The sequence below is a fragment of the Bombina bombina genome, chromosome 4 (assembly GCF_027579735.1).
Source record: "Bombina bombina isolate aBomBom1 chromosome 4, aBomBom1.pri, whole genome shotgun sequence".
Classification (NCBI taxonomy): Eukaryota; Metazoa; Chordata; class Amphibia; order Anura; family Bombinatoridae; genus Bombina; species Bombina bombina.
This window is the reverse complement of record NC_069502.1, coordinates 933,375,063-933,396,879: the sequence shown is the minus strand read 5'-3', so window position 1 is coordinate 933,396,879 and position 21,817 is coordinate 933,375,063. Positions and strand designations below refer to the sequence as shown.

Here is a 21,817-nt window from a genome sequence, read left to right as displayed (position 1 = left end):
AGAGCCACTCTGTGGCCCTCTCTGCACTGGTAGCGATGGTGCCGATGGTGCCGTTCGACCGGGTGGGAGGAGGGAGCGTGTGCGTGCGTGCATGTGCACGCATTAGCCACACTGACACCAATGAAGTTAGGAAGGGGGAAAAAAAGTTAAAAAATTTTTTTTCCATATAAAAGGATCTGGGAGGGGGAGGGGGTATTGTGGGGGGTCTGGGAGGGGGAGGGAGTATTGTGGGGGGGCTGCTACACTACAGAAATAATTAAAAATAAAAGTTAAAAATAAAATTAAAATACTTTGGTTTGTGGGGCCAAACTGGGTACTGGCAGACAGCTGCCAGTACCCAAGATGGCGGTAATTAGGTAGGGGAGAGGGTTAGAGAGCTGGAGGGGGGATCAGGGAGGTTGGTGCTAAGGAAGGGGTTCATCACAACTAAAATATTTTATTATTTTTATTTAAAAAAAAAAAAACTCTTTTATTTAGTACTGGCAGACTTTCTGCCAGTACTTAAGATGGCGGGAACAATTGTGGGGTGGGGGAGGGAAGCGAGCTGTTTGGGAGGGATCAGGGGGTGGGATGTGTCAGGTGGGAGGCTGATCTCTAAAATTAACCCTGCAAGCTCCTTACAAGCTACCTAATTTAACCCCTTCACTGCTGGGCATAATTCACGTGTGGTGCGCAGCAGCATTTAGCGGCCTTCTAATTACCAAAAAGCAACGCCAAAGCCATATAAGTCTGCTATTTCTGAACAAAGGGGATCCCAGAGAAGCTTTTACAACAATTTCTGCCATAATAACACAAACTGTTTGTAAATAATTTCAGTGAGAAACCTAAAATTGTGAAAAATGTAAAGTTTTTTTTTTATTTGCTCGCATTTGGCGGTGAAATGGTGGCATAAAATATACCAAAATGGGCCTAGATCAATACTTGGGGTTGTCTACTACACTACACTAAAGCTAAAATTAACACTACAAGCTCCCTTCAAGCTCCCTAATTAACCCCTTCACTCCTGGACATAAAACACGTGTGGTGCGCAGCGGCATTTAGCGGCCTTCTAATTACCAAAACGCAACCACAAAGCCATATAAGTCTGTTATTTCTGAAAAAGGGGATCCCAGAGAAGAATTTACAACCATTTGTGCCATAATTGCAGAAGCTGTTTATAAATAATTTCAGTGGGAAACCTAAAGTTTGTGACAAAATTTGTGAAAAAGTGAACTTTTTTTTTTTTATCGCATTTGGCGGTGAAATGGTGGCATGAAATATACCAAAATGGGCCTAGATTAATACTTTGGGATGTCTTCTAAAACAAAATATATACATGTCAAGGGATATTCAGGTATTCCTGACAGATATCAGGGTTCCAAAGTAACTAGCGCTAATTTTGAAAAAAGTGGTTTGGAAATAGTAAAGTGCTACTTGTATTTATTGCCCCATAAATTGCAAAAAAAGCAAAGAACGTGCAAACATTGGGTATTTCTAAACTCAGGACAAAATTTATAAACTATTTAGCATCAGTGTTTTTTGGTGATTGTAGATGTGTAACAGATTTTGGGGGTCAAAGTTAGAAAAAGTGTGTTTTTTTCCATTTTTTCCTCATATTTTATCATTTTTTTTAGTAAATTATAAGATATGATGAAAATAATGGTATCTTTAGAAAGTCCATTTAATGGCGAGAAAAACGGTATATAATATGTGTGGGTACAGTAAACGAGTAAGAGGAAAATTACAGCTAAACGCAAACACTGCAGAAATGTAAAAATAGCCATTGTCATTAAGGGTAAGAAAATTGAAAAATGGTCCGGTCATTAAGGGGTTAAAATTATATGCTTTATCTGAATCAAAACAAACATTTGGTGGTTCATGTCCATTTAACCTCTTTTCAGGGATTAAACACATACTAAACTAGGATCAGTAATGTAAAATGACATGCTGTCCTCATTTAGAGCACCTTATTTCTTCATTACAGTGTCCCTTTAACTTTAAAATGTTTACCTAACCAAATCTAAAAATCAAGGGCGCGATCCGATATACGGCGCAGGTCTCGGCGCAAGCGTGGAAACCTGCGCCGGCCGTAGTTTCACCTCGCACATCGAGCTATCACATATACGGCGACGGCAATTGCTAAAGTGCCGTAAGTCGGACAAACTAGCGATGTCCAGAAATAAGCGTAAGTACAAATTTCTGGAGTCGCCAGTTACTTATGGCACTTTAGAAACTGCCGCCGCCTAAAAAAACGAAGTAAAGTATAAAATATCCCGTAACTGTCTAACACGCCTCCCAAAAATAGCCCGACACGTATACCCCTATATCGGCAATCCCCCCTCTCACTCCTAACAATAAATGTATTAACCCCTAAACCGCCGCTCCCGGACCCCGCCGCCACCTATAATATATGTATTACCCCCTAATCTGAGCCCCCTACACCGCCGCCACCTATATTAACCCCTAATCTGAGCCCCCTGCACCGCCGACACCTATATTATATGTATTACCCCCTAATATGATCCCCCTACACCGCCGCCACCTATTTTAAATATATTACCCCCTAATATGATCCCCCTACACCGCCGCCACCTATTTTAAATATATTACCCCCTAATATGATCCCCCTACACCGCTGCCACCTATTTTAAATATATTACCCCCTAATCTAATCCCCCTACCCTGCCGCCACCTATTTTAAATATATTAACCCCTAATATGATCCCCCTACACCGCCGCCACCTATTTTAAATATATTACCCCCTAATATGATCCCCCTACACCGCCGCCACCTATTTTAAATATATTACCCCCTAATCTAATACCCCTACACCGCCACCACCTATTTTAAATATATTAACCCCTAATATGATCCCCCACCGCCACCTATTTTAAATATATTAACCCCTAATATGATCCCCTACATCGCCGCCACCTATTTTAAATATATTAACCCCTAATATGATCCCCCTACACCGCCGCCACCTATAATAACTATATTAACCCCTAATCTGAGCCCCCTACACCTCCGCCACCTATATTAAATTTATTAACCACTAAACCTAAGTCTAACCCTAACACCCCCTAACTTAATTATTATTTAAATAAATCTAAATAATATTAATATTATTAACTAAATTATTCCAATTTAAAACTAAATACTTACCTATAAAATAAACCCTTAGATAGCTACAATATAATTAATAATTACATTGTAGCTATTTTAGGGTTTATATTTATTTTACAGGTAACTTTGTATTTATTTTAACTAGGTACAATAGCTATTAAATAGTTAATAACTATTTAATAGCTACCTAGTTAAATTAATTACAAAATTAACTGTAAAATAAATCCTAACCTAAGTTATCATTACACCTAACACTACACTATCAATAAATTAACTAAATAAACTACAATTATCTAAACTAAAATACAATTAAATAAACTAAACTATATTACAAAATAAAACAAACACTAAATTACAAAAAAATAAAAAAAGATTACAAGAATTTTAAGTTAATTACACCTAATCTAAGCCCCCTAATAAAATAAAAAAGCCCCCCAAAATAATAACATTTCCCTACCCTAAACTAAATTACAAAAGTAATCAGCTCTATTACCAGCCCTTAAAAGGGCCTTTTGCGGGGCATTGCCCCAAAGTAATCAGCTCTTTTACCTGTAAAAAGAAGAACACCCCCCCACATTACAACCCACCACCCACACACCCCTACTCTAAAACCCACCCGATCCCCCCTTAAAAAAAAAATAAGTCTAACCCCCAAGTGGGCCTTACCTGTCCTGAAGACCGAAGGAGAAGGTCCTGTTCCAGGCAGAGAAGTCTTCTTCCAAGCGGCGACCTCTTCTTCTTCCAGGAATCAGCCGACGCGGAGCGGAGGAGTTGAAGACCGATGACCGCAGAGCTGAAGACCGTCCACTCTGGAACTGAAGCCCGGCCACGCTGGAACTGAAGATCGGCGACACTGGAACTGAAGATCGCGGAGCCATGGAGCGTGGAGGATCCTCTTCATACAATCTCCGTCGTACACTGAATAGGAATTCAAGGTACGCGATTAAAAATGGCGTCCCTTGAATTCCTATTGGCTGATTTGAGCCTTCAAATTCAAATCAGCCAATCGGATGAGAGCTACTGTAATTCTATTGGCTGATTTGAATAACCAATAGAATAAGAGCTACTGTAATTCTATTTGCTGATTTGAATAGCCAATAGAATTACAGTAGCTCTCATCCGATTGGCTGATTTGAATTTGAAGGCTCAAATCAGCCAATAGGAATTCAAGGGACGCCATTTTTAATTGCGTACCTTGAAATCCTATTCAGTGTACGGCGGAGATCGTATGAAGAGGATCCTCCACGCTCCATGGCTCCGCGGTCATCAGTTCCAGCGTCGTCGATCTTCAGTTCCAGCGTGGCCGGTCTTCAGTTCCAGAGTGGACAGTCTTCAGCTCCGCGGTCATCGGTCTTCATCTCCTCCGCTCCGCACCGGCTGGTTCCTGGAAGAAGAAGAGGTCGCCGCTTGGAAGAAGACTTCTCCGCCTGGAACAGGACCTTCTCCGCCGGTCTTCAGGACCGGTAAGGACCACTTGGGGGTTAGACTTAGGTTTTTTAAGGGGGGATCGGGTGGGTTTTAGAGTAAGGGTGTGTGGGTGGTGGGTTGTAAATGTGGGGGGGGTGTTCTTTTTTTTACAGGTAAAAGAGCTGATTACTTTGGGGCAATGCCCCGCAAAAGGCCCTTTTAAGGGCTGGTAGTAGAGCTGATTACTTTTGTAATTTAGTTTAGGGTAGGGAAATTTTATTATTTTGGGGGGCTTTTTTATTTTATTAGGGGGCTTAGATAAGGTGTAATTAACTTAAAATTCTTGTAATCTTTTTTTATTTTTTTGTAATTTAGTGTTTGTTTTTGTAATATAGTTTAGTTTATTTAATTGTATTTTAGTTTAGATAATTGTAGTTTATTTAGTTAATTTATTGATAGTGTACTGTTCGGTGTAATGGTAACTTAGGTTAGGATTTATTTTACAGGTAATTTTGTAATTATTTTAACTAGGTAGCTATTAAATAGTTATTAACTATTTAATAGCTATTGTACCTAGTTAAAATAAATACAAAGTTACCTGTAAAATAAATATAAACCCTAAAATAGCTACAATGTAATTATTAATTGTAGTTATCTTAGGGTTTATTTTATAGATATTTAGTTTTAAATAGGAATAATTTAGTTAATAATATTAATATTATTTAGATTTATTTAAATAATAATTAAGTTAGGGGGTGTTAGGGTTTAGTGGTTAATAAATTTAATATAGGTGGCGGCGGTGTAGGGGGCTCAGATTAGGGGTTAATATAGTTATTATAGGTGGCGGCGGTGTAGGGGGATCATATTAGGGGTTAATATATTTAAAATAGGTGGCGGCGGTGTAGGGGGATCATATTAGGGGTTAATATATTTAAAATAGGTGGCGGCGGTGTAGGGGGATTAGATTAGGGGGTAATATATTTAAAATAGATGGCGGCGGTGTAGGGGGATCATATTAGGGGGTAATATATTTAAAATAGGTGGCGGCGGTGTAGGGGGATCATATTAGGGGTTAATATATTTGAAATAGGTGGCGGCGGTGTAGGGGGATTAGATTAGGGGGTAATATATTTAAGATAGGTGGCAGCCGTGTAGGGGGATCATATTAGGGGGTAATATATTTAAAATAGGTGGCGGCGGTGTAGGGGGATCATATTAGGGGTTAATATATTTGAAATAGGTGGCGGCGGTGTAGGGGGATTAGATTAGGGGGTAATATATTTAAGATAGGTGGCAGCCGTGTAGGGGGATCATATTAGGGGGTAATATATTTAAAATAGGTGGCGGCGGTGTAGGGGGATCATATTAGGGGGTAATATATTTAAAATAGGTGGCGGCGGTGTAGGGGGATCATATTAGGGGGGTAATACCAGGAGACCGCAGGGCTTCAACATTGAGGGGGATGTCATTAACTTCTGGAAAAAATAGCAAATGAGTTTTTCAAATAAACCTTAGATATTCAGGTTATATATATATATATATATATATATATATATATATATATATATAACTTTTTATATGCAAGGCAGCTGAACATTTATAAATTATAGGTCACATGGTGGTATAAACGTAGGAATAACACATAAGGATAGGTCAAGGGGTTGCAATTGAAATATTAAGATTTTCCTAATCTACAAAGTGAATCCCAATGAGTATTGTGTGGTATTTCTGTTTTGACAAAATCATGTATCTTTATGCACATATATAATGTATTAAGATGATATTAAGTATTAAGTCTGCTAACAGTAACTATCTAGGGTGGATAGTGTTAATTCATTAATAATAAGTGGTTAAGGGCACCTAATGGGTTAACATCTGGGAGACCAAGCACGAATAGGAAGACAGGTGCAGGTATTTAAGGACAGGAAGTAGGGATAGCCAGTCATATCCATGATAAAGGAACTACCGAAACATGTAGGATAGACTGGTTCCTGAACATGTATCTACCTGCTTTTCTCTGTTTTTAAAGCTCATTGCCATGTTTTGGTGTGTGTGTTTTTTGGAAATTATTTTACATGGATGATTAAAACAAGCCTTTTTAGGATTGCAGTGTTTTTCATGATTTTTATGGATCATATTAGGGGTTAATATATTTAAAATAGGTGGTGGCGGTGTAGGAGGATTAGATTAGGGGGTTATATATTTTAAAAAGGTGGAGGCGGTGTAGGGGGATCATATTAGGGGGTAATATATTTAAAATAGGTGGCGGCGGTGTAGGGGGATCATATTAGGGGTTAATATATTTAAAATAGGTGGCGGCGGTGTAGGGGGATTAGATTAGGGGGTAATATATTTAAAATAGGTGGCGGCGGTGTAGGGGGATCATATTAGGGGGTAATATATTTAAAATAGGTGGCGGCGGTGTAGGGGGATCATATTAGGGGGTAATATATTTAAAATAGGTGGCGGCGGTGTAGGGGGATCATATTAGGGGGTAATACATATAATATAGGTGGCGGAGGTGTAGGGGGCTCAGATTAGGGGGTAATACATATAATATAGGTGGCGGCGGGGTCCGGGAGCGGCGGTTTAGGGGTTAATACATTTATAGTTAGGAGTAAGAGGGGGGATTGCGGATATAGGGGTATACGTGTCGGGCTATTTTTGGGAGGTGTGTTAGACAGTTACGGGATATTTTATACTTTACTTCGTTTTTTTAGGCGGCGGCAGTTTCTAAAGTGCCGTAAGTCACTGGCGACTCCAGAAATTTGTACTTATACTTATTTCTGGACATCGCTAGTTTGTCCGACTTTCGGCACTTTAGCAACTGCCGGCGCCGTATATGTCATAGCTCGATGTGCGAGGTCAAACTACGGGCGGCGCAGTTTTCCATGCTTGCACCGAAACCTGCGCCGTATATCGGATCGCGCCCCAAAGCTGCTAATTAATTACTCCTCGCTTCTCTCTGGAGAGTGATCTACAATTCCCATCATTATCTGCTGATATAAATATGTCTTCCATTTCACAAAGTCAACCATGTAAAACAGTAGATGAACCTACATATCACATTCACTAATCAATCATACATAATAATAGGACAAAATCTCTCTCTCTCATATAAAATGTCACTGCTAGATACCTCTCCAAAACCATTCCTGGAAGGTCTCTAACAAAAGATCTAGGGCTCAAGTCACTCAAAAATGTTTTGGGATTTTTTTTTTGAGTATTATATTGTAAGGTACACGTCTCTCATTCACACCTAGAATCCTGCATTATTAGATCAACACCTCTAAAGCTAAAATGTGCCTTTCTAAAATTCTATGAGGGACCTAGCACTGCTGATGAGACGTTTTAGATAATCTTGCCAAGAGCTTTAGATTATCAGGCCCCCAAGACAACACACAATAGGGCTTACATTTTACTTTACAATTTGCAATAACAACACAAATGTTTATTTATTACATAAGTCTATGTAGACTTTGTTACTAATAAGTAGTAAAGTTTACAACTGTAATAGTCGGATTAAAACCTATATATTGCTTAAAAAAATATTATTATTATAGTTCCCTGCCTCAAATATAAATCTCATACTACCCATCAGGGGCTTTACTAGGCTGTAAAAAAGTCTATGATCTTCAACCAATAAAAATGTTCAAAAGAACCCCACGCTATGCTCCTTCCCAATCCCTCACTGCAATCTGCCCCAGGCACATCATATATTTCTCATAAACAAGATGATTTAGCGCCACTTGCATTCCAGAAATACAAAGTAGTTATAGTACCATATTTGGCTGCCAGCAACACAGAGAAGAAATATTTAACTCCTTTTGCCAGCAATACATATAAATGTTCCTTCCTTCCTTTTAAAAATATGATGGATATATCTAAGATGGCCACCACCAGATATTTTGGACAAATATGTGAAAAGGGTTGCACGCAATAGAGTGCGAAAGAGGACTTACTTGCTTTCATGAAAGTGATATTTGCGCACCACTGTGTAATACCATCGCACGCTAGTGTATGCTGGTATTACAAGTTAACAGCAATGCGAACGCACGCTTCCATAGGCTCCAATGGGAGCCTCGTTCTGATGCAGTCAGAATCTTTCACTCCCAAGTGACATATTTTTTCTATATATCCCACCTAAAGTAGTAGTTACACATATGCTAAACATTACTAATATTTAAACACAGGCACCGTTAACATTATTAAAGGTCAAAGACCAATTGCATTTTGTCTAGCTTCCTGGGAACATAATTTATGTGGCTGTACAAAATAAACAGTGATTTTGTTAGATTCATAAAAAACTTTCTAACACAAACAAACCGTACTAATATTATTATAAGATTTTGCATAATTTATTTTGATCAGATTAAATCAAACAGCAAGGGGACGGTGTAGTCAAAAACAAGTGTTATTTTTAAATAAAGAAGGGCATATAGGTAGTCTTTGCAATATACAGGTGGCCCTCGGTTTACAACGGTTCAATTTACATGTATTAATACACATTTTACAGCTAAATATCTGAAAAAGAAGAAAAAACTTGCTGTGTTTTCAGTGCTTATTGATATGCAAATGAACATTGATCATAGATCTAGGGATTTTCCCTCATTCCTTAAAGGGACAGTGTCATGAGATGCAGGACATATGCAGGACACAGCAATGATGGTACAACTCTATTTTATTACAGAGCATAGCAATACACATCCAGACAGGTTGATTGTACTAAACTAACTGCGACACAGACACCGGACCTAAGCCCCGCCCCACATGCTAGTGACATCACATCCTGCTATCATCACATCTTCCCCTTTTTCAAAGGCAAAGCATACATTTGCATATATTAAATAACAAGGTACACCAACAGGGTATACAACAACATTTTGTTTTGGAACATTATAAAAACAGATAGATTAGAAAACATGAACAAATAAATTACATCCTGACTTGGACATCGGGGTAGACTACCCTAGTCCACAGTGACCATGGGATTATTCTGCCCATACTTCCGGTCACTGTTCTAGCTAAAGTCAGTCCCTGTATCGGGCCGGAAGCCTCACCACTCTTCCGCTTGATGTAACTTTGCATGAACTGTCCTCTGATACAGAAGATGGTGAACAAGAGTCTGCTGGAGGCAAAGATATATCCCCGCTATGATCTTGCTGAGGGGAAGGCACCTCTCTTAGAACAGGAGATCCCACCGGCGGTGGTACTGAGGTATCCGGTTCCAGACTCTCAGGTACAGGCTGAAGATGTCTTCGATTACGGCGTGTAACCGTCCCTCCCTCTGTAAGGACTGTGTAAGACCTTGGTTCTGGAGAGCGGCCCACTACCGTAGCAGGCGTCTTCCATTTCTTCTCATCATCCAGTTTAATTCTGACACTTTGGCCCGCTTTCAGTTCCTGTAAAGGCCTGACAGAATGTCTCCTGTCGTAGAAGAAACGATAACCCTTTTTGGCCTCTTCATCCCTCCTAAGGACTTCGTCCCGAGGAACAGGGCCAGGCGGCTTGAAGACACCCACTGAGGGTAAAGTGGTGCGAATCTGGCGTCCTAGCATCAGCTGTGCCGGGCTAAACCCGGTGGCTTGAATGGGCGTCGCCCTGTATGACAAGAGGGCTAGGTACGGTTCAGATTGCTTTAGGATGAATTTTGTTGTTTGAACTGCCCTTTCAGCCATTCCGTTGGCCTGCGGATAATGTGGACTTGACGTGGAATGTACAAAATCATATTCCCTGCTGAAAGCACTGAACTCTGTAGAAGCGAACTGCATGCCATTATCACTCACCAGCTCCATTGGAATGCCCCAGCGGGCGAACAAGCTCTTCAGGCGAATGATAACGGCCTGACTTGTGATATCATTCAGGGGTGCTATTTCCAAATACCTGGAATAGTAGTCGATAACAACAAGAAACTTTTTCCCGTGCAGTTCGCACAAATCAGCAGCTATTTTCTGCCACGGCCCCGCAGGCAGCGGAGTAGACATTAAGGGCTCCCTTCTCTGAGTAGGCCGGCGTTCCCGGCAAAAGGCACATTTAGACACATGATTTGCAATGTCGGAGCTGATCCCAGGCCACCACACAGCTGTAGCTGCTCTTTCTCTGCACTTTGTAATGCCTAAGTGGCCATCATGAATCCTGTTTAACATCTCCTTCCTCATGCTGACAGGAATTACAATACGGTCTTGGAACAGCACCAACCCCTCCAGCTCCGTGAGCTGCGACCTCTCTGGCTGGTAAGCATTTAAAGACATCCAGGCTGCCCGGCTCTCGGGCCAGCCATCTCTTATGTACTTTATAACTTCTTGCAGATCTGTGTCCAAATATGTCTCTTTCTTTATCTCTTCCAGTTTCCTTGAAGAAATGGACTTAGAGGCCAGAACTGAATCAACATACACTTTTACATCCGACTCTGTGGAGGATTCTTCAGCAGCAGCCAGCGGGAGCCTGGACAGTGTATCTGCCACAACCAGCTGCTTCCCCGGCACATGCACTGCCTGAACATTGAACCTGAGTAGTCTCATTAAAAGTCTCTGGCATCTCAAGGGTGTTTTGTCGATGTCATAAGAATTGATAAGAGGGACTAGCGGTTTGTGGTCAGTTTCCAGACTAAATTTCTCCAAACCCACTAGATAGCGCTGAAAGCGCTCACAGGCCCAAACTGCAGCCAGGCACTCTTTCTCAATTTGAGCGTATTTTGACTCCGCAGCCGTCAGTGTGCGGGAACAGTAGGCGATGGGCTGTAGTTTGTTGTCATTCAGTTGCAGGAGTGCAGCCCCCAACCCATAACTGCTTGCATCAGCACTAACCACAGTCTTTTTTGAAGGGTCGTAGAACCCCAGCACTGGGGCAGACCCCAGCAGGGACTTAGCATGCAGGAACGCTTTTTCTTGTGAGGGTCCCCAGACCCAGGCAACATCTTTCTTAAGCAACTCTGTGATAGGGTGCAAAACTGTAGATAAATCTGGAAGAAACTTGCCCACGTAATTTACAAGGCCCAATATCTGTCTCAGCTCATGTACATCAGAAGGGCTTTTCATCTGTTCGATAGCCCGAATTTTCTCGGGGTCCGGCTTGATGCCATCCCCGTTGATGATATGCCCAAAGTAGCATAATTCAGTTTTCCTAAAATGACATTTTTCTTTATTCAGCTTCAGCCCAGACTCTTTGATAGCCTGCAGCACACAACTCAAACGCTGATCATGCTCCTCCACTGTAGACCCATACACTAGAATGTCGTCCATGACGACTGCTGTGCCCACGTGGCCACTCAGGAGAGAACTCATTTCCCTCTGAAAGATCTCAGGAGCGGAGGATATCCCAAAGGGAAGTCTGCAGAAACAGAACCGACCTACCGGAGTGATAAAGGTAGTCAGTTTGCGGCACTTTGGATCCAGGGGGATCTGCCAAAAGCCGCTAGAAGCGTCTAATGTGGAAAAGAACTTCGCCCCAGCCAACTTCGGGGCTATATCTTCCAGTGTCGGCAGCACAAATCTCTCCCTCTTTACTGCCTCATTCAACCTTTTCAGGTCCACACAGATGCGCACCTTTCCGTTTTTCTTTGCAACTGGAACAATGGGGGCACACCAATCAGTTGCTTCAACAACCTCTTCAATAACCCCCATAGACTTCATGCGCATGAGCTCTTTCTCCACTTGAGGCATGAGCGGGAACGGAATTCTACGAGGAGTAGAAATACTGTACGGGACTGCGTCACTTTTAAGTGCTATACGGACAGGTTTGCAGCTCAGTAGGCCCAACTCGCCAAACATATCTTCAGAGATCTCATTCACTCTGGCCACGAGGCCCAAGTCACAGGCTGCTTTTCTGCTCAATAAACTGTTAACACACTGACCTCGGATCACATGCACCCACATGGTGAACTTCCTTTGTTTGTACTCACAGCTGGCCAGAAATTTCCCCACACAATCAATGCGGCCACCAGGACTATGAACATTTGTAGTAACCTTCGCCAGCTGGGGCTGTCGAGGCAGTTTCATAAATTCAGCAAAAGACATTACAGTGATATCAGCTCCTGTGTCAATCTTAAAATCAACATTGGCTCCCATTACAGTAAAGGTAACTTTCCAATCTTCCTCTGAGCTTGTCCGTTCCACAACAGACCCCACAAAAGACACTTCCTGACCCTCCTGGTCACTGTCCACCTGCATCTCCTTAATGTATTCAGTTTTACACACCACTTCAAAATGGCCTATTCTGTTACATTTTCTGCATCTTTTATCTCTAGCCGGGCATATAGCACTCTGATCATGAGCCCGGTAGCACCGTGTGCATCGGCCATGTTGCGCCCATCCACTTCTAGGCCTTTCCAGTACTTTAGATCTACCGCTCACACTGTGCCTTTCACTAGTAATTTTCCTAGACTGTTGCACTTCATCCACAATACTCTCAGACCTCAGATCAGCACTTTGCTTTTTCACCAGTTCACTCTGGCGGGCCATCCTAATAGCCCCGTCTAATGTTAAATCAGGCTCTAACTGCAGCTTCAGGGAGACTTCAGCATCTGCAATTCCAATAACTATTCTGTCTCTGATTTGCTCTTCTTTAGCAACACCAAACTCACAGAATTCAGCTAATTCATACAGGCTGCGCACAAATGACTCCACAGATTCTCCCACACGCTGATTACGTTTGTGAAAACAAGCTCTCTCATGAATCACATTTCTTTTGGGCACAAAGTGGGCACTGAGTTTATCCATAACTATATCAAAGTTAACTTCTTCCCCTTCTTGGAAAGTAAAAGCATTGAACACTGGCTCTACATCTTTCCCCATAGAGTATAAAAGAGAATTAACTTGTACTTCACCACTCTCCTTGTTCAGTTTGGAAGCAATCCTGAAGCGCTGAAACCGCTGACGCCATGTGGGCCAAGCTGCAGGCTGAGAAAAGTCAAAAGGCTCAGGTGGGGTAAACTTTGACATCGTCATCATCAGAAACAGAAGCGTAGTCCAGAACTTCTGACACCATGTCATGAGATGCAGGACATATGCAGGACACAGCAATGATGGTACAACTCTATTTTATTACAGAGCATAGCAATACACATCCAGACAGGTTGATTGTACTAAACTAACTGCGACACAGACACCGGACCTAAGCCCCGCCCCACATGCTAGTGACATCACATCCTGCTATCATCACAGACAGTTTACTAAAAAAATTTCTCCCCTTTAATTTGTTCCCAATGATTCACTTTACCTGCTGGAGTGTATTAAATTGTTTACAAGTAGCTCCTTTACCCTTATATTGGCATTTGAAATTGTTAATTTAGCATGTGGTATCCCCACCTATTCTGAAAGTTTGTGGCCGTGCGTACCAGCTATAGATAAGCTTTGTAAACACAGCCAGCAGAAGAAATTACACTCCCAGTGTGATAAAGCAGAGATAAGGTAGTAAAATGTTGATTTTTCCATTGTTGTCTCAAAGTATTGGTGATTGTTTTAAGGACAGATATAAGATAAAGAAGCAGGTATATGTGCACAATGTGATACAGTAATGAGATCTGATTATATCTACAAGTTCAACCCATTTTATTAGGCTGTGGCTTCAAAACACAAAATCAGAGCTTTAATATACACAAATAGCCTTAAAAAGCTAATTTTCATACATTTTTTACTCTGCATTTGGTAAAAAAGCAATTGTAAACACATTAAGGGAAAAACTATTTTACAGTATACTGTCCCTTTAACTAGCTGCTTGCAGCCAGGGAGTCTCTAGCTGACATGCCTACTGATTCTGTACTGTAGAAAGGGAAGAAACACATTTTTTATGAAGATATATGAACAGCAGGGCACAAACTAGGCAGACTAAAATCACAAAGCCCTTCCTGCCTATGTGCTCCAGTAACACTGTTCACTTCCTCCTGGTGGTTACCATAGTAATAAAGTAGCTAATTGAGACACAAGCTATACATGTAACTTTTCATTTCTTACACAATAAAAAATGATGTTCCTGGCTGAGAAGATCCTTTCAAAGAGCAGTATGTGAGGAGATACATTTTTAGTTTGGATGAGCTCATTTTTTACCGTGGTAACCACTGGTGGAGGGGGGAGTGAGCAGGGTTACTGGAGCACATAGCATGGCTGTGTGATTTTAACCTGCATCTGTGCTGCTGTTCTTCGCATAACATGCGGTTTATCCCTTCTGCACAGACATTAGTACAAGACCAGCAGGCATGTCAGCTAGTGGCTCCCTGGCTTTAAGCAGCAAGTTAGGAAAAACTAGCTGAGCTCTGTCATAAGTATGCATTACATACATATTTGTAAGCTTTGAAAACACAGCAATTTTTTTTTCTTATCGTTAAGAACTTTAGCTGCAAAATATGTAATACTGTACATGTATATTGCCTCGTTTAACTACATGTCATGCTTTATTTAAAAAGTACATCAGCACTGTGTAAAAAAAACAGTGAGTGAAGCTTTCCCCCAAGAAGTGGGCGGACCTTCTATTATCCGGAACTAATGTTTCAGTTATCTAAAGTCAGCCGAGGCAAACTGTGCAGCACAGAACCTAATGTCAAATAGGACTCGCTGATTGGGGAGACTGAGGTAGGTGGTAGAGCTTGCTGTGTTTATTGTGGGAGTGAATAAAGAGCATCATGATTATGTGTTTATATGGTTCTCACAACAGTCTCTCTATGCAATCATGTAAGATCAGTGACATTCATTTATACATAGCAAGATTAAAGGCAATTCAATGTGAAAAAAATAATTTGTGCAAAACGTTGTGTCTTGTTTAGGTGCAGCCTCTGTAATGTGGTGTATGCGGGTGTATATGCTGACAGTATGTGTTTAGTATTTACATTTTTATTTGTAGTAGGTAATGGTATCTGTATAATGTGATGTATTGGAATGTATCTGCATTTTTGCTGCATATAGTTTGTGTAGGTGTCTCCTGATGATGAGTAGCGAATTAATTGTATCAGTATAACATTCTAAATATGATGTGATTTATTTTTTCCATAGTAACAATATTGTGACTGTTAAAGGGACACTGAACCCAAATATTTTCTTTTGTGATTCAGATAGAGCATGCAACTTTCTAATTTACTCCTATTATCAAATGTTCTTCATTCTCTTGGTATCTTTATTTGAAATGCAAGAATGTAAGTTTAGATGCCGGCCCATTTTTGGTGAACAACCTGGGTTGTTCTTGCTGATTGGTGGATATATTCATCCACCAATAAAAACGTGCTGTCCAGAGTTCTGAACCACAAAAAAGCTTAGATGCCTTTTTCAAATAAAGATAGCAAGAGAACAAAGAAAATTGATAATAGGAGTAAATTAGAAAGTTGCTTAAAATTGAATGCTCTATATGAATCACAAAAGAAAGAATGTGGGTTCAGTGTCCCTTTAAATGTAATGTGAAACTGTTGCAATATATATCTTACCCGAGAAGGGGTTCAATATAATTCTGACGTGGTTAAAGGGATACTGAACCCGGGATACTAAACCCACATTTTTTCTTTTATGATTCAGATAGCGCATACAATTCCTTCCATATAGGTGGAGAGAGTCCACAACCTGTTATGTATGGGATATACATATCTACAACTAGGAGCAGGCAAAGTTTCCCAAACCCCAAGTTTCAGTTGATCAAATTTGCAATCAGAAGCCCCCTTTTGCAAGCTATATTCAAAAATGTTACCTTACCTCATAAATACAAGGCTTTTGCAGTTACTCTAATGCCAGTTATGCTCCCAAAATTGATCTCAAGTGGGATATGTAGCTACCTAAGCTTGCTAATATCAGTTATATGCTTGTTAGACCTTAAATCAGATGTACGGTTCCTGCAAGCACCATTATTTAGAATAAACACTTTTTTAATTTATTTAGCCAGGTGTATAGCTCCTGTAAACCTAGGGTGACCATATTGCCGCTTTAAAAAGGGACACATATGAAAAATACATATGTCAGGGCTGTTGTCAGGGCTTTTTAAAGAAATGTTTTGTATAAGAACCCTGACATATGTATTTTTTATGTGTCCCTTCTTAAAGCGGCAATATGGTCAGCCTATGTAAACCCCTTTGTGCTAGCTATATGCACAATAAAGCAGCTACTGCAATACCAACAACATGCCCATATTTGACCTCAGATCATATACATGGCTCATGCTTCCCCATCGTGCTAGTTATATCCTACAACGCTCTTATGCCATCAATAAGTCCCTTGCAGCCAGTTACAATATTTATACATATATAGGCTGACCATATTGCTGCTTTAAAAAGGGACACATATGAAAAATACATATGTCAGGGCTGTTTTCAGGGCTGTTTAAAGAAATGTATTTTTCATATGTGTTCCTTCTTAAAGCGGCAATATGGTCAGCCTATACATATACAAATTAGACCTCAGAACATACACATGGCCCCTGCAGTCCCTCATGCTATAGGCCATATTTAAGCTCCAGAACAAATGCAGATGCACTGTCCATACAAACCCTTCATCTATGATTTCTTGAGTAATTGGGACACTGCATGTGGGTCTTTGAGGAGGAGGGAAGAGAAGATAATGTGCTGAGTTAAATTTAAAAGAACACAACACCTAAATATTTTACCAAGTCAGAGGGACAGGAAACAGTGCATTAACCCCATATAAACACTTTCTTGAAAAAATCAATCAAGCGATCATTGATGTGATCACGTGATTTCAAGGCCAGGATCGGATCATGGGGGACTGCCTACGATGCTAGGCACGCCCCCAGTCCAATTTACCATTAAACCAAAGGAGGGTGCAGGAAGTAGGATGTTCCATGCTGTCCTAACGGCTTTAAAGCCCGATGCGTTTAGGATGGAATGGAACGTCCTAACAGCGTTAAAGGGGTAAACATCAACAGGGGGTTCAAAATAATTGAACATCCCAGACAGGAACAAGATTTTTGATCACATTGTTTGTTAAAAATGTGTAAGTCTAGTGCTTCTTTAAGAGGAATGAAGACGGCACATAACCCCAGTAACAGGCCATTCTTTATTAGCTTTTTATTTCATAGAAAAATGTATTTATCCTATTACACTACTGACCTGATTATACCATTTAAATCTGTTGAGAGCTTATTGGTCTACTATCAGTATACTTAAAGGGTTATTATACTGCACAAATTACATGCTCTAATTTGTTGGAACATGTAATGTTCACACTAGTAACCCTACAATGCTATGTGTTTAACCCCCTCTAAGGGGTTAAACACATATTTAAAGTACTGATTGTGAGCCACAGAAAACTGCTGGTCCTGTGTGGATACAGCAGTTGAGCCAATCAGCAGTGGCAGTTGCACAGTTGGGTTGTGTTTGATTTCCACTGCTGATTGGCTTACCATCTGTATCTGTTAGGGACAAGCAGTCCACTAAGCACCTGAGTGATTCTTTAAAGGGATACTAAACCCACATTTTTTCTTTCATGATTCATATAGAGCATGCAATTTTATGCAACTTTCTAATTTACTCCTATTATTCATTTTTATTTGTTCTCTTGCTATCTTTATTTAAAAAGCAGGAATCTTAGCTTAGGAGCCGGCCCATTTTAGGTTCAGCACCCTGGATAGCACTTGCTTATTGGTGACTACATTTACGCAACCAATGACCAAGTGTAACCCAGGTTCTGAACCAAAAGGGGGCCAGAGTAAATTAGAAAGTTACTTAAAATTGCATTCTCTATCTGAACCAATAAACTAGGCCCTATATTAAAGCATGCAGTTTTTGCCCTATAATGTCTCTTAAACAGCAGATCATAGAATTAAAGGGACAGTGTACTGTAAAGTTTTCTCTGCAATAATCTGTTCCTAATTATTCATTTTACCTTTTGCAGTGCATTAATTTGTTTACAATAGCTTGTTTACCTTTACGTTCATATTTTAATATAGCTGCTCTTGGCGATGGTATCCCCACTTATAATGAACATTTTAATATTTAAGTACTGACTGTAGAAAAGCTATGTATATATAGCCAGCATAACAAATTACACTCAATGTGGGAGGTAGGAGAGATAAGTTATAAAAATGTTACATTTCCCTCCAAGTATTGGGCTTTAGTATACCGACAGAGATAAGATAAGGACATGTGTGTATAGAAAGTGATCAAATAAGGCGTTCTGATATCCCTACAAGCTCAGTCCATTTTTAATAGGTTGCTGTGTCCTAGAACAAAAACAACTATTTCATAAATAAAAGTAAACCTAAAATAGCAATTTCTCATACATTTTATACTGCTGGTATAAAAATCATTGGGAAAACAATTTTACAGTACATTGTCCCTTTAAATTCTCACTAGATTGTATCTAGTGTCAGGAGTTTTTCAGATAATTTAATTTACAAAGTACAGAAATGTTATAAAGAGATATAATTATGAGATCTGTATTAATATTTAATGAAAATTGATTTTGGTGCTGCAAATAGACCTTTGTCTAAGAAACGGCTGCATTGTGATTTATATTTGTGTTCTTAGCAGTTACTATTAAACACGTTTAAGTAATAAACAAATGAAATGTTCCACTCTGACCTAGTAAAGAAACTGCTTACTTAACAAGCCCTCTCTCAACCTTTCCTAACTTGGCAGGTTTACATAAGGCTTTGAAGCAGCACATTGCACCTTTGCACCTTTTGGAATTGAGATGCTTCATTGCAAAGCACTGGGGACTCCTGTCCGTTTTAGGGCAGCTGTGTTCTTGACAAAGTAAAAGCTATCACCAGGAAGAACACTGTCTAATAAATCTAACCAGGAATGTGGCCTTGTACCCTGCGTAAGCTTTGTAACTGCGTGCTGCCTGCTTACTGATAAAGTACTACGAGCGATGATCACTGGGATGTGTTGAAATGAAATCTTCCATTCTTCATTTGGATTAACTTGAGTCTTATCTGTTTGATAAAAGTCACGGAAAAATGGCTCACCCAGAAAACAAAGGCTTAATTTTAGGGGTGGTAGCTGGTGCTGCAGGGATTAGCTTGGCTTTATTTTATTGGAAAAGATATGGAGGACGTGGATATCTCCTGGGAATTCCTGAGTTGTTTGCAAAGGAACCATCTACTGTTCAGGACAACCAAGGGGCGGTTAATGTTTTGCAAGGGAGACAACTTCAGATCTTGGATAAGCTGAGCAGCTTGCTGAAAAGTGTGGATGAGCTGAAGGAAGAGGTAAAGCAATTAAAAGCTGCCATCCCTAAACTAGAGGAGCAGATTAGAGAGGAGCTTAAGGAAAAACATGATGCCAGGAGGGTCAGCCCACAACATAAATCTCTTAAAAGAAGGAAGAGTGAGACCAGCAAGGGAGCCGGGGATTATCCAAGTTCCGAAGAGGCAGAAAGTGAAGGAGGGTAAGTTCCACTGCCAGGTATTGTTCATTGTTTATTGTTAAGCAGAACACAATCTGTCATAACTGTGCTCTTTATAGTTTATGAAGGTTTACAGCAATCTATTCCAGCAGTACTTGAAATGGCAAGATAATAGGTACTGTGTTTATAGGGTCATGAAACCCCACATTGTTGGGGTTCATATCCCTTTAAATAAAAGAGGTTCTTATGATTTAAATGGAACATTTTAAACTTCAGGATTGCAAAAATGTCTTAAAATGATTTAACTGTCACAATTTATACGTTTTGCAAATCAAGAGCAGTTCAGAGATGCACACATTGAAAAGCCTGGTGACATTTGTGTCTTTGGTCTCCTTTTCTGTGGCCAGTTAGGGAGACATACCATTAAGCATCAAAGTCAAATTAAACTGGCATGATATAGGTAGAGTATTTAATTTTAAGAGACTTTTCCGTTTACTTCGGTTATCAAATTTACTACATTATCTTAGTATCCTTTGTTGATGCACTACTGGGAACTAGCTGCCTCTTGTCATTGGCTCACTATATGTGCTCAGCTAGCTCACAGTGGTTTATTGCTGCAGCTGACTCTAACATACAGCTAGATTACGAGTTTTGAGCGATATAGGGATTTTAACGACCGCCTCAAAAGCGGCGTTATTTCACCTCCCTATAGTGCTGATATTACAAATTCTAAAAAAAGCAGGCTTGTGCGGGCGAAATGGTTGCGTTGAGGTCCATACCGCACTGAAAACAAGCCCTGCTTTGACGTGCTCGTGCACAATTTACCCATAAACATCAATGGGGAGAGCCGGCAAAAAAAAAACCTAACACCTGCGATCGCGGAATGAAAAGCTCCGTAACGCAGCCCCATTGATGTCTATGGGGAAAATAAAACTAATGTTCAAACCTAACATAAACCCTAAGTCTAAACATCCCTAATTTGCTGCCCCCGACATCGCCGCCACCTACATACAGTTATTAATCCCTAATCTGCCGCCCCCGACATTGCCGCCTCCTACATACGGTTATTAACCCCTAATCTGCCGCCACCGACATTGCCGCCTCCTACATACGGTTATTAACCCCTAATCTGCCGCCCCCGACATTGCCGCCTCCTACATACGGTTATTAACCCCTAATCTGCCGCCCCCGACATTGCCGCCTCCTACATATACGGTTATTAACCCCTAATCTGCCGCCCCCGACATTGCCGCCTCCTACATACAGTTATTAACCCCTAATCTGCCGCCCCCAACATCGCCGCCACCTACATACAATTATTAACCCTAATCTGCCGCTCCCAATGTCACCGCCACTATACTAAAGTTATTAACCCCTAAACCTCTGGTCTCCCACATCACTACCACTAAATAAATCCATTTACCCCTAAACCTAATGTAACCCTAAGCCTAACACCCCCTAACTTTAACATAATTAAAATGCAGCTAAACTAAAGTTACAATTATTAACTAAATAATACCTATTTAAAACTAAATACATACTTACCTGTGAAATAAAACCTAAGCTAGCTACAATATAACTAATATTTATATTGTAACTAGCTTAGGTTTTATTTTTATTTCACAGGTAAGTTTGTATTTATTTTAACTAGGTAGACTAGTTAGTAAATAGTTATTAACTACCTAGTTAAAATAAATACAAACTTACCTGTGAAATAAAACCTATCATTACAAAAAAAAAACAACTAAAATTACTCAAAATAAAAGACTTCATCCAGACGGCATCTTCTATCTTCATCCATCCGGCGTGGAGCGGGTCCATCCTGAAGACATCCGGAGCGGAGCATCCTCTTCATACGGTCGCCGCTGTAAACTGGAACTTCAATGCAAGTGACGCCATCCAAGATGGCGTCCCTTGCATTCCTGTTGGCTGAAAGATTTCAATCAGCCAATAGGATTAGAGCTGCTAAAATCCTATTGGCTGTTCCAATCAGCCAATAGGATTGAGCTCTCATCCTGTTGGCTGA

The 21,817-nt window shown here is 40.4% G+C and overlaps 1 protein-coding gene across 1 annotated transcript in view; it reads left to right on the top strand.

Moving 5' to 3' along the window:
- The first annotated feature begins 14,945 nt into the window (after positions 1-14,945).
- Positions 14,946-21,817, top strand: part of RMDN2 (regulator of microtubule dynamics 2) — a 390,609-nt gene continuing 383,737 nt past the window's right edge. The window contains exons 1-2 of the mRNA XM_053711902.1: positions 14,946-15,078; positions 19,080-19,833. Of these exons, the coding sequence (XP_053567877.1) occupies positions 19,403-19,833 (431 nt within the window). The 5' untranslated portion in view covers positions 14,946-15,078; positions 19,080-19,402. The remainder of the gene's footprint in view (positions 15,079-19,079; positions 19,834-21,817) is intronic.